The 17,951-nt window shown below is 43.4% G+C and overlaps 1 protein-coding gene across 2 annotated transcripts; it reads right to left on the reverse strand.

Moving 5' to 3' along the window:
- Positions 1 to 1,776: 1,776 nt before the first annotated feature.
- mcm7 (minichromosome maintenance complex component 7) lies at positions 1,777 to 16,411 on the reverse strand. 2 transcript variants are annotated; one of them, XM_021561566.3, is made up of 15 exons: positions 16,233 to 16,411; positions 14,222 to 14,301; positions 13,634 to 13,798; positions 13,332 to 13,456; positions 11,515 to 11,695; positions 11,202 to 11,339; positions 10,892 to 11,041; positions 10,262 to 10,376; positions 9,883 to 10,014; positions 9,681 to 9,764; positions 9,202 to 9,413; positions 4,791 to 5,056; positions 4,497 to 4,665; positions 3,001 to 3,110; positions 1,777 to 2,422 (listed from the first exon to the last, which is right to left on the reverse strand). In XM_021561566.3, exons 1-15 carry the CDS (start codon positions 16,261 to 16,263, stop codon positions 2,197 to 2,199), a joined length of 2,184 nt encoding a protein of 727 aa, XP_021417241.1. In that variant the 5' UTR covers positions 16,264 to 16,411; the 3' UTR covers positions 1,777 to 2,196. The 2 variants fall into 2 exon arrangements, with proteins under 2 accessions (XP_021417241.1, XP_090054773.1); XM_090198647.1 differs by lacking the exon at positions 16,233 to 16,411 and adding an exon at positions 15,000 to 15,364.
- Positions 16,412 to 17,951: the final 1,540 nt, after the last annotated feature.

A 17,951-nucleotide genomic window follows, 5' to 3' on the forward strand; every position in this document is an offset into this window, starting at 1 on the left:
CACGCAAGTCGTCCTTAAATTCTCATCTATACTTCAGTACCAAAAAGTTGGTTGTTGACCCGACCAGTCATCAATTGGCGCGAAAAATGGGCGCTTATATCCAGATTTGTGACCAGAAAGAACTTGTTAAAGTTCCTCCTGTTTTGCCTAGCAAAAACAAAGTAGGTCTACGTTTATCACCCATATACAATGCAGTTTAGCAATCTACTACGGACGCATCTTTGCCAGAACAATAGGTTGCCTGGCGATTGAGAATTGTCCTGTTCCAGATAGGCCTAGTTTGGGTGGCTGCTGGCGATATGTCTAAAGATAAGCAGCTTTAACATCGTACTGCCTTCAATAGTATGGGATGAAGATGTAACATTCTGGCGAATTTATTACGATATTTTCCTTCAAAGTGATGGTGCGGTACAGACAAAACATGCTTTCCATCCGATCCTGCAACCGCCACACACTTAGGCCATATGATTTTGCTTGCTCTGGACTCCAGATGAGTGACATATACATAGTTGAAATTGGCTGCTAACATTAATTACTTTCAGCTCCAAATGCAGGTGTAAAACGCAGTTTATTTCTGTAGCCTATCCCCGTTTATGGCTGTAATGACAAGCTACATTTGCGTGTGCACACGGGGGTCACGCGTTTTCTATCACTGCTTTTTTGGGGTTGGGGGTCCAAACGTTTGAAAACTACAGGATACATCACTGGCAACAAATTGAGTTGGGTTGGTAAGGCTACAGTATTTTTTTTATTTTAATTTTCTATTTTGATTGGAATCGTGTTGGTCAATATTCAGTGCAGCATTTATTCAAGTTCAAAATAGTTTAGTCAGATTTTGCGGCTTTCCCCTCCTGCAACTGCTCAACGAGTCTGACTGCGCCTGTGGGGAAGAAAAATAATTGCGTGCCCTTTGTTTGAACACGTCCCCCAAAAAATGTATGTGCACGACCCTGCAACCGAATGTTGTATTTGAGGAAATAAGCACCTTTCTTGCGACAGGTGTATAATTTCGATGAGATGGATTTGAACGAACACCTGGCTGGGTGGAGAATTTACGTTGAGACGACGCTGTCCTATTGTGGTAAAATCAAACAGTGGACCATACATAAATGACCCTCCGGTTATGGACAAGTCTCACCTGGGCTATCAACTCAGGTTTACGGAATAGTTTTACATTTCCCTGCATTGCGGATTTTAATAGGCCTATATTGCAGAAGTTTGACAAAAACATGCATGATTGTATTCAATGTAGTTACAGGCGAGACAACCATGGACAGGCGCTACCGAAAGCATAAAATACTGTCTACACAGCAAGACTGATCTTAAAACAAACCAGGTGTCAGGGGCCTTTACAGCTCTTCTTTCCACATGAACAGAAACACAATTATTTTAGTCAGAGGGACAGTGACCTACATACAGTAAGTAGCCTGCTGTATCAAATAACCCTGTGGCACAAGTCATGATGTATTAGGAAATTAAGCTTTTGATAGGATTTTCAAAACTATAGGAATAGTTAAGAAATTGAGTAACAAGCCACGAAGTCAAGTTAAGCCATGAATTTATGAACACTGACATTCATAATGTACAAGTATTTAAGAGCGCATTGAAAGTATTGTCCATTAATTCCCCTATAGCCAAAGTATATTAAAGTTGTAACACAGAAGCTCAAAATGTCAGCTCCAGGCATTGATTTAACTAGAGCTAAAGGCCTACTGCAATGACCATTGTATATGTAATACAAAAGAGGTTGAGTCAAAAAGATTGCATAACAAAAAATTGTATTTACAGAGTTTTATTTGAGAGCAGCCATCTAACATTTTTTTTAAAAGCATTTAATAGCCAAGGAAGAAAAGTTAGCAACATTTAACCATTCCAAAACAAAGCCAAGAACCACCATGCATGTTTACATTTAATTATTTGTTGTAACGGCGTAGATGGGGACACACTAAGGGGTCCCATCGCAGTCAGCAGCCCATTAAGCATCTCGTCACAGGCATAGCCCTTGACCGGGTTTGGGTGAAAAAGGCCTGTGGCTGGTGAAGGGGGCGCAAGGTCAGTCCTGGAGTGCCGAAACACTTCTGGTTTTCATCCCCTCCTCCTAATCAGGGACTAATTCAGACCAGGGACACCAGTTGAGTACAATTAAATACCAGAAAGTATTCAGGCCCTCTAGGACTGGAATCAAACAGCCCTGCTTTAGACGAAGGTGATGCGGGTACGGGCCTGGTTGACTTGCCACACGTTGAGCTCCTCATACTCCTCCAGGGCCTCCTGGAACTGGGCAGGGGTGAAGCCACGGGAAACACACCGCTGTTCGGCCTCTGCCATGCGAACCAGGCCCCCAGACCCACCCCGGCCCTTCACACCCTCCGTGGCCAGCTCACGCAGCAGGGAGAAGATCACGTCCGCTGGCCGATGGGCTCTGGAAAACAACGGGATCAAAAAAAGGTTGAGGGTCCAAAGTTGTGGAACTTCATCAGGGTTGGGGTCAAACCCACAAATTAGGGCCTACCGACTGGTCTGTTCAGAAACGGAATGCCTATTTGACAGGAACAAATCAATGTCCAAATAAACTGACAGAAAATTGCATTGACCCAACCTGTGCTTCAAATTGGCCATATAGCGCTGCTGCTTCTGAAACATACAGCGCCACATACTTACATCAGCTCCTTTGAATCCCTCGAGGTAGACTAGCACAGTAGTATGTGACAAAACATTTGAAGTCAACAGGAACGTGTGGTGAAGTGCTTATTTCTATAGGGTTTAAGGTCTTCTCCAGTATACACACGGTCATGTGAACCAAAGGCAGTAAAAACCCTGGAATTTAACCACTTGGTATAGCTCCTGAATACTCATTACATTTGAAGTCATACCCTACTCTGCTATAACCCAATCCTCACCCAAAAGGCATCCACTCAAGAGATCTTATTAATGCATAACAGTGTCATCAGGAACTGTCTTGTTGGCAGTTTCACACAGAACAGGAGGAGAGGAGCTGACCTGGTGGTGCTGGACTTGTCGGCCTGCAGGGAGTCCTTGGACATTTCCATGAGCCTCATCGCCTCGTTCACATCCTCTTTCTCCACCACATCCACCAGCCGCAAACGGGCCTGTGAGGGGGGGGGGGGCGTGAGACCACAGGTCAGGTAGCTAGCTATATAGGCTACAGCACAGAACACACCAAAAAGAAATGCAATAATCAACTGTTAGTGTCTTTCAGACATCGTAGGTCGCGCTGTGCCGGCACTGTCAGACCGAGACAAGTGCAATGCCCTCTGGAATGGCTGGCAATTGCCCAAGTCTCCGCCTCTCAACACCAGCTAGTCTCTCCCGATGGATGGAGGCTTGACAGTCAATCAACACAATATGATTCGTTAAAACAGTGATGGTGGCTGTACAGGCCATGTTTGTATTGTAGAAGGCTCTCAGGTAACAAGCGACGACTGGTTCCGGTCACAGTCAGTTTTGCTTGGGTTTGCACAGCGGCTCCTACAAAAAGGCTGACTGCCCACCCTGCAAAGCTGACCGGGGACCAGACAGGAAAACAGACAGATTAAAACACATTAACTATACCCAGGCTTGAGTACAATATTAATTCAGCAAACACTCCATAAAGGGCATGGAAGTAGTATTTGACAAAATTAGGGTGAGGGTCACCCCCTCCCCCCAATTGGCTATTGGAGCTCACCAACTTTAAATCAGTTGTGTTAGTCCTTTTTGCCTATGCTGTTGACGTATTTTACAGTAATGGTTTTACATCAATACCGACTGCAGTGGAACAATGCTTGCCCAGTCTTCCCGATCGTTTTACCCTTTTCTGAATTTTATCACTAGGTGGAGACAGACCACCCTGAAGACCAACCTATAGTCTACCACACCTCTCATTAGCACCACCAGTTGGAGAGAGTTCGCCATAAGTCTTCCCCATGCTCTATATGAAATTGTCCATCCTTTTTGTGCGATACTCAGATGAAGGCCGAAACTGAAACTTTTAACCATGCTTAAATAAAACAATGCATTTCTAATGGTGACCAAGGGTTGCACCTTTTCAATGAGTACAGGGTCAGCCAATGGAGTGGCAGGCTTGCCCTCGTGGCCACCCAGATGATGTAGCACAGTGCAGTCAGGGTGTCGGGAAGTGCTGGTTTTGCAGTAGGGCCGGTGAGTCAGCTACCTGCACAAACAGCACTTTTGACACCCAGGAGCTACGAGACCAGAGTGAGAAGCATCACATTCCTCCAGTCTTAGTGGACAGGAAGCAGTCATTCAAAAGAGCAGTCAGTGCAGGCATGAGCGTACACACGAGGCCTAATGCCCAGCGTGTGAAAGAAGTGCTCATACTGCGGGTAGGCTGGGCATCACCACTACCTGCACTGTAAGCACTTTAGCACAAACTGGGCTGTAGTAGACGGTCCAACCATCCAGTCTGACTCCGGTCCACATCCTAAATATGCTCCCAGAAGGAGCCTGTACTCAGGATGGGGTCAGAGTCTCACCAGGGCAGTGGAGAGGCGGAGGATGGACAGGAGTGTACGGGCGGAGGTGAAGGTACAGTCCTTGCTGACACGCGCCTCCTTCCTCATCTCCACGTAGGCTGCCGTGATGTAATCAGCCAGCGACTCAGGTATGACGGGCTGTCGCCTCTTACACAGGGAGATGTAACGTCTGGAGGGAGCATACAATTAGTCACGTAAGCTAAAACATGCACGTGAGATGAATTTCTAGTCAAAGATTTCTAAATAGTTGGTTATTTTACCTCCAGCCCCACAAAGAGCAATACGTCAACTGACCTCATGAGCTTCATATCGATGGGGGTGAAGTGAGTGGGTGGCTGGCGGCAGTGCTGGTGAACATAGGTGATGTGCTGGGCCAGGCGGAGATCGGCCTCAGCGTCAGGCTTGTCCTGGATGAGCCACAGCAGGTCGAAACGGGAGAGCAGGGCGGCTGGCAGCTGGATATTCTGCTCTATGGTCTTTCGCGGGTTGTAGCGGCCATAGGCAGGGTTGGCGGCCGCCAGGATGGAGCAGCGGGCGTTGAGGGAGGTCATGATGCCCGCCTGACCAGGGAAGGGAACAGAGCGAGTCAGTCACCCATATTCTCTTTAGGGTTGAATGGCAGGAACCCGGTTACAGAGATTTACAGCACAAATCGAATGCCTTTTACCAGAATAAATAATTATAAAATTATTTATTTGAACAGCATGGTGTGAAATGAAACGGTGAAATTATATGAAATGTCTAAATCTGGCTTCTACAGCCTCTGCATGATAAATCAATGCTCAGTATGGAGCGCATCTCACCACAGTAAACAGGTAGGCCTACATTTGCTGCAGCATAGCCCATGCTACAGTAACAAAGACAGAATTAACGTTTCATTAACCATCTCCACCTGGCTTTCTAAAGACTATATATTTTAATTGCAGCTTGGAAAATTCAGGGTGGCAGCATCATGTTGTGGGGGTGCTTTGCTGCAGGAGGGTCTGGTGCAATTCACAAAATAGACGGAATCATGAGGATAATTGTGTGGATAAATTGAAGCAACATCAAGACATCAGTCAGGAAGTTAAATCTTAGTAGCAAATGGGTCTTCCAAATGGACAATGACCCCAAGCATACTTCCAAAGTTGTGGCAAAATGGCTTAAGGACAACAAAGTCAAGGTATTGGAGTGGCCATCACAAAGCGCGGACCCAAATCCTATAGAAAATTTGTTGGCAGAACTGAAAAGGCGTGTGCGAGCAAGGAGGCCTACAAACCTGACTCCATTACACCAGCTCTGTCAGGATGAATGGGCCAAAATTCACCCAACTTATTGTGGAAAGCTACCTGAAACATTTGACCCAAGTTGAACAATTTTAAGACAATGCTACCCAATTCTAACTGAGTGTATGTAAACTTCAGACCCACTGGGAATGTGATGAAAGAAATAAGCTGAAATTATTTATTTGAACAGCATGGTGTGAAATGAAAACGGTGAAATTATATGAAATGTCTAAATCTGGCTTCTACAGCCTCTGCATGATAAATCAATGCTCAGTATGGAGCGCATCTCACCACAGTAAACAGGTAGGCCTACATTTGCTGCAGCATAGCCCATGCTACAGTAACAAAGACAGAATTAACGTTTCATTAACCATCTCCACCTGGCTTTCTAAAGACTATATATTTTAATTGCAGCTGCAAAAGTTTAAAACAACCCATCACTAAAATATTGTTGCTTATTTTTTTAAGTACACGCGTAAGCACTCGCAATCTCTCAAACTGCATCCAAAATAGATAATCTTGTTCTAGATGGCACAGAGAAAAATAAAACATTAAAACGTTCGATTTTACTGAGTTACATAAGGAAACTTGTCAATTGAAATATATTCATTATGCCCTAATCTATGGATAATTCCATCTGTCAAACAGGTAGGCCAACCTTTTTTAGAATAGGGCTGTAAACAATGGTAAGTCAAGGGGTCTGAATACTTAAGGCACTGTATATGGATGACTTATAAAGCCAGGCACATTGAAGTTGGTCTATTTATTATAGACCTAATTAAGATGGTTTCCTCTCCTTACTTTTCTTTAACAATTAAGGTAAGAACTGTTTTATTGTTTCCTGCTTCCTCTGCCTTATTGTTCTCAACACCAATATGCTGATTAACTTTGCTATTATGCTTATAACAACATGGTCTAGGAAAAGGCACCAATTCAACAGTGCACTGATGCGTTTCAGGACTGCGGACAGCAACCACAAGCCCAACACGGGCGAAAGTGCATTTGTTGCAAACATGAGCCTATCACAATCATGAAAACAAAATGGGAAACTTTAGGCTGTTACACCATTACTATGTCAGAGGCATGAAAAATGAGCGAATGGACTTAAAATGGGTGGAAAGCCTACAGCCCACCAAAAAAATAACTTCACTCGCCCAGTGGCATGGGGGCTATTTAGGTGCGTGCTGATGCTGCCCCAGGTAGGGGCGCAAAATATTTAGCTTGTCCATGCCCAGCGCGCCTCTCCAGGGTTCTGTTGGAGACATGGCGCTCCATCAAAATAATTTAACATAAATGACGTAGCCTGCAGTAGAATGAGTAGCCCACAGACTGGAGACCAAATGTATTACAATGTCACGAGACACCTTTTCAACCATTAACGTATTAATAAGGAGAGAGTGGGGGAGAAAGTCTACTAAAAAGGCAAGCAGGCAGACGTCAGCTCTGGAGCGGTTGCTGCATAATCACAGGTGGACAGCAAATGGTGACTTCACTACAACGAGAGCTTTGTTGCTATCTAAAAATATGCCTCAGCTATCTCATGACAAAGTGAAAACTCCACAAATACAGGTGTGCCAAGCGTGTAGCGTCATACCCAAGAAGACAAAAAGGTGCTTCAACAAAGCACTGGGTAAAGGATTTGAATACTTCTGTAAATGTGATGTTTCCAAATTTTATATATATATAAAAAAAAACAGACATTTCTATAAACCTGTTTTCACTTTGTTATTATGGGGTATTATGTGTAGACGAGGGGGGTTGGGAAATCACATTTAATACATTTTAGAATGCTGTAACGTAAAGGGGTCTGAATACTTTCAGAACGTACTGTAGCTAGTTACAGCTATGAGCTTTATGTTTGTCGTGCGTAATGTGCAGTAGCCTATATCATATACAGTACAGTTGAAGTCGCAAGTTTACATACAAATTTCTTGTTAACAAACTATAGTTTTGGCAAGTCGGTTAGAACATCACTTTTTGCATGACAAGTAATTTCTCCAGCAATTGTTTACAGATTATTTCACTGCATCACAATTCCAGTGGGTCAGAAGTTTACATACACCAAGTTGACTGTACCTTTAAACAGCTTGGAAAATTCAGGGTGGCAGCATCATGTTGTGGGGGTGCTTTGCTGCAGGAGGGTCTGGTGCAATTCACAAAATAGACGGAATCATGAGGATAATTGTGTGGATAAATTGAAGCAACATCAAGACATCAGTCAGGAAGTTAAATCTTAGTAGCAAATGGGTCTTCCAAATGGACAATGACCCCAAGCATACTTCCAAAGTTGTGGCAAAATGGCTTAAGGACAACAAAGTCAAGGTATTGGAGTGGCCATCACAAAGCGCGGACCCAAATCCTATAGAAAATTTGTTGGCAGAACTGAAAAGGCGTGTGCGAGCAAGGAGGCCTACAAACCTGACTCCATTACACCAGCTCTGTCAGGATGAATGGGCCAAAATTCACCCAACTTATTGTGGAAAGCTACCTGAAACATTTGACCCAAGTTGAACAATTTTAAGACAATGCTACCCAATTCTAACTGAGTGTATGTAAACTTCAGACCCACTGGGAATGTGATGAAAGAAATAAGCTGAAATAAATCATTCTCTACTATTATTCTGACATTTCACATTCTTACAATAAAGTGGTGATCCTAACTGACCTAAGACAGGGAATTTTTACTAGAATTAAATGTTAGGCATTGTGAAAAACTGAGTTTAAATGCATTTGGCTAAGGTGTATGTAAACTTAATACATACAGTTGAAGTCTGGATAATTGCATAATCATTTGGGCTTGCTTAGGCTCAAAATATCTTTTAATGAAGGGCTCATAAAATATACGACTCATCAGGCTCGGTAGCATCAGGTTAGAATGTTCATGCTGATCTAAGTTCTAATCAAATCCAGACATTTATATGCTTTTGAATGACATTTCCGGTTTTGGAGGTAAAGACCGGCGTACCCGAGATGGAACATTTGTAAAATACCGGGATAATAGTCAATCCCAAATCTCATTGAGTAGGGGAAAAGCTCAGCGTCGAGACGGACATTTTCTATGTTGTCTTCTCGGGGCAGGTTAGTGTTATTTGTCACGAATCTGGTTCCAGTGGCAACTCTGCAGTGTTCACTAGCTGGTAAAGCCACAAAGTCAAAGTTAAACCTAACCCTAACGCGGAACCTTCAATTAGCATTTTGGTTTTCATGAAATTTTACAATATAGCCAAATTCAACTTCGTGGCTGGCACATCTAAGGGGAAAAAAATAAATATCCCTCAGCACTGTCTCTAGGACAAGATGGAAGACAAACACAAACCTGCTGTAGGGGTACAGGTAGAAAATCTTGTCAGTTCTCCTTTGTTAAAACCACCCATAAATAGCCTTACACAACTAAGTGTTAGTTGCCAAACAGATATGGCTTTGGTAAGGAGAAAGCTCACCTTGGCAATGGAGATGGTCTGCTGCTCCATCACCTCGTGGATGGCTGTGCGATCGGCATCTGCCATCTTGTCAAATTCGTCGATGCAGCAGACACCCTGGTCGGCCAGCACCAGTGCGCCGCCCTCCAGGGTCATCTCCCCGGTGAGAGGGTCACGCATCACCGCTGCCGTCAGGCCCACGCCAGAGGAACCTCGGCCCGTTGTATACTGGCCTGGAGGGGGTCAGGGGGAACGGTCATGGCTAGGCCCATGATGTCAGGAGCACAAATACAATCATCTTTAAATCCTTTATTTACTTGAATACGATTGAGGACCTCCCTTTCCTTACATATTAATCCAACAACTGTGCAAAAGGGTGTAAACCTTTTAGTCAATATCCAGTAGGCCATTTAGCATGTTGCTTTCACCAGTTGTGTGACCTGGGACCAGTGAAAAATGGAGAGGAAATGTTTCAGATCGTTCCAAAAGATTGTACTTACTGCGAGGAGCCAGGCGGTCAATGTAAGACAGCAGTTGGGACTTAGCTACTCCTGGGTCTCCCATCAGACAGATGTTTATGTTGCCTGGAAGGCGCCAAACCGGGTCATTAATAAAACATCCCAAAACTCCAATGAAAGCCAAAGCAGCCATTTTAAAAATGGACAATGTTACAGGGCAGTGGAATGGTTTTATTGCACTCACCTCTGATCTTCATACCCTTGGGGGCCTGCTGCACTCCTCCAACCAGCAGCAGCAGCAGAGCCTTTTTCACATCTTCATGACCAAAAATCTCAGGGGCAATGGAGCCAGCAAGCTTCTCATAGAAATCTTCCTCTGTAAGCAAGAGGAGCACATGAACCAAACTATTCAGTTACACTCAGTCCATTCACATCAGAACATCCTCTTGTACAAACAGCATGAGAAAGGTCTGAAAACAACCCACAGTCCCAAAACACTGTTGGTAGATCCAAAAAGGCAGGAAACATTTAAGCAACGAGAAGCTTCATAATACTGCCAACATTGATCTGTTTTCACTGAAAGGATTAAGAACCTGGGGGGGGGGGGGCACACGCGAACATACCTGTGATCTGGCGCAGCTCTTCCTCACTCAGCTCTGCTGTGCCCAGCTCATCATCCTCAGTCTTGTTCATTAGAGTGATGCCGTGGGACTCCAGGTACGTCTCTGAAAGCAGACCCTGAGAGTGAGAGAAACAGTCAGACACATTACAACTCCAGAGTGGCACAGCAGTCTAAGGCACTGCAACTTAGTGCAAGAGGCGTCACTACAGTCCCTTGTTCGAATCCAGGCTGTATCACATCCATCCATGATTGGGAGACCCATAGGGCGGTGCAGAATTGGCCCAACGTTGTCCAGGTTTGGCCATCATTGTAAATGAGAATTTCTTCTTAACTGACTTACCTACCTAGTTAAATAAAAGGAAATAGAAACTGCAGCAGCACCTCTAAGCCAGCCAAGTAGCCTTCTGTCCAGGGGATGTAGTTGTACATCTGTAGCCTCAGGTTACAGAAACAACCTCCTGCCCTATGGGCCGTTCTAACTTCAACACGCCTTACTTTACATCTCAGCCAAGTCACAGGTAGAGTAAAATCCCACTTTTCCTCCAAATGACAGTATGTAACGTTGTTAAACTTGAGGATAATTCTCAAAAAAGGTTTAAAGAAACTTTGTAACGTGTTTGAGTGCACTCACTTGGACAGCCTGCCTGAAGCCATTACGCAGCAGGGGGAGGAAGACGCCGGAGATAGCCACGTGGTCTCCGGGCTGGGCCACGCGTGTGTTCTCCCCGCGGGTGTAGATGGTCATGCTCCGGGGGATGTTTCCCACAGGAACCTGGTCACTCTGGAGATGGATGGAGGCACAGGTTAGTTAGGGATTCAAATCAGCGCATCATACTTAGTCTGACTTGTGCTTGTTTATTTGCCTTCAACTTCTCACGCCAGACAGCTAAATGATTTGAATGTGTTGCTGCATTTCAGATGCCTTAGTCAAAGGTCCTTACGTGTTCCTGTATGCGCAGTTCCTGGAACTTGACAAACTTTGAGCCTCGGGTCTGCAGGTAGAGGCGGCCGCCTGACTTGTTGGTGACACACTCTTGACTGGGACACATGATGAGGGGCATGAATGTGGGGGATTGAATCTAATAAGACAGGGAGGTGTCTGGGTTAGCACAAGGAAAGGAACCGAGAGAACTGAAATGTTTCTGTACCAGACAGTGTTTAATGCATTTACCCAGCCATGAGAGCAAGTCAATTGATTATATAATTTATCAACTTTCCTTGACAAGTTGGTGCAGTCAGACGCCAATCACTTACCGGCTGGTATGTCTCTGCCCCACACTGGTCACAGGTGTAGGTGGCAACTGCCATCATGGGCTTGACCTCAGTGGCACGGGTCACGATGCCCCTAACGGTCACCAACTGGCCAATGCTGTCTGCACGGACATCACGGACCACTTTGGGTTTGGCAGTGCTGGGCGGTTTGAAGTAGAGCTCACTGAGAGAGAGAGAGACCAGAGGGGATGCAATAATTGTTATTCCTTGTTGCCTAAATACACAAATCAGCCATCATGACATGAATAGGCATGGCATGTGTCTAGTAGAACATGCATCCAGTCAAAATAGGGATACTTTTTGATATACACAACCAGTCAAAAGTTGATACCTACTCATGCAAGGCTTTCTTTATTTTTACTATTTTCTACGTTGTAGAATAGTGAAGACATCAAAACTATGAAACACCACATATGGAATCACATAGTAACCAAAAAAGTATATATGTAATATTTGAGATTCTTTAAAGTAGCCACCCTTTGCCTTGATGACAGCTTTGCACACTTAGCATTCTCTCAACCAGCTTCACTTGGAATCCTTTTCCAACCGTCTTGAAGGAGTTCCCAAATATGCGGAGCACTTGTTGGCTGCTTTTCCTTCATTTTGCAGTCCAACTCATGCCAAACCGTCACAATTGGGTTGAGGTCAAGTGATTGTGGAGGCCAGGTCATCTGATGCAGCACTCCATCACTCTCCTTCAAGGGTCAAATAGTCTTTACACAGCCTGGAGGTGTATTGGGTCTTTGTCCCGTTGAAAAACAAAATGACTGTCCCACTAAGTGCAAACCAGATGGGATGGCATGTCGCTGCAGAGTGCTGTGGTAGCCATGCTGGTTAAGCGTGCCTTGAATTCTAAATAGGTTATAGACAGTGTCACCAGCAATGCACCTCCACACTTAACTCTGGGAACCACACATGCAGAGATCATCTGTTCACCTTCTCAGTCTCACAAAAAATCTCACATGGACAAATTTCCACAGGTCTAATGTCCATTGCTTGTGTTTCTTGGCCCAAGCAAGTCTTCCTATTGGTGTCCTTTAGTAATGGTTTCATTGCAGCAATTCGACCATGATGACCTGATTCATGCAGTCTCCTCTGAAAAGTTGATGTTGAGATTTATCTGTTACTTGAACTCTGTGAAGCATTTATTTGGGCTGCAATTTCTGAGGCTGGTAACTCCAATGAACGTATCCTCTGCAGCAGAGGTAACAGTGGGTCTTCCTTTCCTGTGGCGGTCCCCATGAGAACCAATTTCATTATAGCGCTTGATGGATTTTGCGACAGCAATTTAAGAAACTTTCAAAGTTCTTGACATTTTCCAGATTGACTGACCATCATGTCTTAAAGTAACGGACTGTTCTTTCTCTTACATAATATGGACTTTGCCCTATTTGGTAAAGGAACATTTTCTGCATACCAAAAAAAAGGAGATTTAAGAAGGAAATTCCACAAATTAACTTTTAACAAGGCACACCTGTTAATTGAAATGCGTTCCAGGTGACTGACTACCTCATGAATCTGGTTGAGAGAATACCAAGCGTGTGCAAAGCAAAGGGTGGCTACTTTGAAGAATTACAAATATTTTTATTTGTGTAACACTTTTGGATAATACATGATTCCACGTGTTATTTCACGTTGATGTCGTCACTATTATTCTAAAACGCATAAAAATGGCACAAATAAAGAAAAAACCCTGAATGAGTAGGTGTGTCCAAACTTGACTGGTACTATATACCAGTTCTCACTTTTCTAAGTAATTCATCCAGACAATGGCAAACATGCTAGCTAAGTGAACTCACAATCTCCTCATGAGCTCTGCTGGGTACTGGTTGCGAGGATCCCTGGTGTCTGCGGTGTCGTGACCTCTCTGCTCCATCATCAGCCTATGCTCAATGTACACATCCAGGGAATCCTTGGCCACCACCTGGGTGAAAGAAGAGATGGGTATCGGGGCAGTTAAGTCTCAGACTCAATGTTTTACAGGTTATTTCATCCCTAAAACTAACAATTAGCAACTGCCTGATCAGAATCAATATCCAAGTCAAGCAGGACAGATGTCTTAAATGAGCACGTTTGTATTAATGCAGCTAAAAAAAAATACCTCTCTCTCACGGTACTCTGGTAGCAGCTCGTGGACGGCATCAGCGAACAGGCCCATGTAGCGTTTGGCATTTTCACAGATGCTCTCCACCAACTCTGGGTCCTCCTCGGCCACATCGTCCAGGTCCACTTGCAAAGCCACCTGCTCCCTGTGGGACAGGGAAACCTACAGAAAACAGGACTGCTATCAGACAGTAGAATATTTTGATTTGTGGCCTAGCACAGATGTTGCACAGCCCTTCTGCAAACAACGACAACCGTTCCAGCCCATCAGTCATTGGTTAAAGGGTCACTGCCACCACCTCACTTATTTATTGCAGAGTAGAACCAACAAGTTTCAGCTTTCAGGTTCTCTTCTTCAAAATAATGCCATGTATTACTGTGCCTTTTGACTCAACTATTCAGTGGGTTGGCAGGGGAGAGAGATGTTGGCCTTCAGGCTCACCCCGACAGATACTTTGACAATTTGTTTTTCATGGTTTAAAACCATGTATCATATTAGATCATGGACTTTAAGTTACACATGACAAAGGACTGGCAAGACGCATTACAGAAAGAACAGGATCATGAAAGTCAGTGCCATACTCACAAGTTGAGCTCCATATTTGAAGACCTTCTTTCCATTGTCATCCTCACTGTAAAACTCTTGAAGGAACTTCTTGCATTTCTCTGCGGGAAAGAGAGAACAGTCTATTTAACAGTGTACATTGAATGCTATGAATATTACAGGTAGAGTATAGCCTGGGTATAACTGGGGAACTTGTGTCCACAATTGTTTTCGGTGTCAATACAATTCAGGTAATGAGATGTATACATTTGTGTGGGGTTTAACGTTTGAAAATTGCCATCATTGGAGTCCAGGGCCTACATACTGCAAGCTGTGTTGACCTCTGACGACCCACTAACATCGCATCCCACAGAATCTAGATGAATCATTGAAGTACTGTCCCTTTAACTCAGACGTCAAATGTTTTCCCAAATGAGTGGATGAGTTCAAACCTTTACAACAATGTAACCAATGATTTAACGTTAAAGGTTTGGTTAGCAGTGCACTTCAACAACAAAAACGTCGTGTCCGTTTTTGGGAAAATAACCCCCACCTCAAAATGTGAAACATTCTGTATTTTAGACACCCCAAAACAAAACCAATCTCTAGCTACACAATATGCATATTTCACTTACTTTCTTAGTAGAGCCCAACATGAAACATTCTGCATTTGGAATGTTTTTTGTAAACAAAGCAGCACATGGCTTTGAGCCTGGTCACTCAGGGGAATCCTCCGCTATACCATTGCCCACAAAATAGTCCCAATGTAACTGATGGATTGAGTTGGTTATTGATTCAAAACATAACTTCGTTTCAATACCTGTGTATTGACGTGCCATGGTCGAATTCACCAGTACGTTAGCTTCTGCTGGTCTAAAGTCCAGGCTAGCAAACGACAAAACATAACGCCCATACTTGCCGCTGCCTGTAACAAAGAACAGCCTACTCCAGCGGATGAGAAGGGTATCGTTGGCGAAAATGCGTGTGGATTTCTAACTAGCAAGCCAATTATTCCACTTCACTATCAAATTGTGAAAATTAAATATACAAAAATTGTTAACACTTCTTTGATTGAGTCACTTTTGTAGTATTGGTGAGTTATCGTTCACTATCAGTGCAACCCCTAGCATTAGATTTCTCCGCCCATAGACCATGTGCTCCTCGCGCGTAATTCTTTGTCCTCTTGAGTTCCATCCGGGTTACTGAGAATTGAAGCTAGTTAAAAAATATATATGTTTAGCTTGATAACATGCAAGCCACCCCGTAGCAATCCCTAACCGGTATCATTGTCCAAAATGTTAACTACCAAAACAACTTCACAAGTAACCAGATAGTATTGTGCACGAGGAGACAGGCCGCGACCACTAGTTCTGTACGGGGGATTTTGGGCTAGAGCCCCGATGAAGTTATCACCCATCTTTTGCAGTACGGTTTTGGAAGCATATAAACGTCGACTACCTGTACTAATTAGCAAACGTTTGCTATCTGCGTCTCCGATCACCCGAGTTTAAACGGAAGACTGACGTCACAAACGTGTTGTCACAAATACTGTCAACATTGTACATTATATGCTGCATTTGTGAAACTGTGATATCAAAGTAGGTGGATTTGTTTCTATAACAGCAATATTACCGCAATTGAGAATCGATTCCCGCTTAGAATGAGTAGGTGTCTATTTTGGCTTCAAGAGCCAGTCTAAACAGAACATGTAGCGATGGTCCTTAGACGTTAGACTCCTTTATTGGGGTAGGGGCGACCAAGCCTGAACAGTTTACATGTTAGTAAATTGCTAGATATTAACTCATTGTTGGCTTCTTGGCTGAGCAGACAAAGACCACAAAGTAACGTTAACTGATTAACGTTAACTAGTCAACCCCAACTTACCCCCAAAATATTTGTTGGCAAGCTATTGAAGTAATTCTAAAGTCCAATTGCATGGTTTCTGACATACATTTTTTCTCAGACGTAGTTATGAGTGAGCATGCTACTAGCCTCCATTATCAAAATGAAAGTTAGCGCGCTAACTTCAGCAAGCTTGTTTAAAAAAACATACCTTTCTCAGCCAAGTAATCCTTAGGAGCCATGATTGTTGAGTAATGTGGTTTTACTTAAACCCACTGTGTTAAGTAACTTATCAGTTATTATATATATTTTTAACAATGTATTTTCTTTCTGCACTGGGAGACAACAAATTGGAGGTCCAACTGCAAAAACTGGCGCGAGTCTGTCGTCTGCGTGCTCCAATCAAAACGCGTATTTCTATTACCAAAGGCGTGGCTTCACTGTGGCGCGAAAATTGCAGCGATGCGGTGGTCACATGATTCAACAAACATAGTATACTACGTCATCGGTGGCGCGAAAAATTGAGATTGCGTTTCATGACCTCGAAAATTCTGTACATAAAAAGGTATACTGAACAAAAATATAAACGCAACATGCAACAATTTCAAATATTTTACTGAGTTAGAGTTCACAGAAGGAAATCAGTCAATTAAAATAAATTCAATGGCCCTAATCTATGGATTTCACATGACTGTGCAGCTCTTGCTGGACCTCCCCACTGGGGAGCCAGGCCAGCCAATCAGAATTACTTTTCCCCACAAAAGGGCTTTATTACCAGAAATACTCCTCAGTACACCCCCTCCTCTGACAACCTACAATCCAACAGACGAAGAAGCCGGATGTGAAGGTCCAGGGGTGGCTTTGTTACAGTGGTCTGCGGTTGTGAGGCATGTTGGATGCACTGCCAAATTCATTCAAACGAAGTTGGAGGCGGCTTATGGTAGAGAAATTAACATTACATTCTCTGTCCGAAGCTCTGTTGGACATTTCTGCAAAAACTTGCGACATCTGTGGCATTGTGTTGTGACAAAACTGCACATTTTAGAATGGCCTTTTATTGCCCCCACCACAAGGTGCACCTGTGTAATGATCATGCTGGGTAATCAGCTTCTTGACATGTCACACCTGTCAGGTGGATGGATTATCTTGATAAAGGAGAAATGCTCACTAACAGGGATGTAAATCAGCTTTTGGTCCATATGGAACATTTCTGTGATCTTTTATTTCAGCTCAAGAAACATGGGACTTTACATGTTGCATTTACATTTTTATTCAGTATAAATTAATTTAATAAAAAATGTCAATGACACCACCAACATATTGTCCTTCATTTCATGACACATTTGAACATTTAATGACAGGAAAGTAAATAGCTGAAGTCAATAAGCATCTTTGAAGAAGTCTTGGAAACTCAGATCAGTGAAAGTTAAAAGGAAAGAAAAATGCATTATTGCAGTTCTTCAGTATTTCAATAATTCTAACTAGCCATATACGGTTAATCAATAACTGGATCATTTGAGATTTTTTCTATTTTTTATTTAACCTTTATTTAACTTGGTAAGTCAGTTAAGAACAAATTCTTATTTACAATGACAGCCTACCAGAAGGCAAAAGGCCTCCTGCAGGGATGGGGGCTGGGCTGGGATTAAAAATAAAATAAAAATATAGGACAAAACACACATGACAAGAGACACCACCAACACTACATAAAGAGACCTAAGACAACAACATATCAATGCAGCAACACATAAAAACACAGCATGGTAGCAACCCAACATGACAGCAGCACAACATGGTACAAACATTATTGGGCACAGACAACAGCCCAAAGGGCAAGAAGATAGAGACAACAAAACATGACATGAAGCAGCCACACCTGTCAGTAAGTGTCCATGACTGAGTTTGAATGAAGAGATGGAGATAAAACGGT

The sequence above is a fragment of the Oncorhynchus mykiss genome, chromosome 14 (assembly GCF_057628025.1).
Source record: "Oncorhynchus mykiss isolate SJ-2025 chromosome 14, ASM5762802v1, whole genome shotgun sequence".
NCBI lineage: Eukaryota > Metazoa > Chordata > Actinopteri > Salmoniformes > Salmonidae > Oncorhynchus > Oncorhynchus mykiss.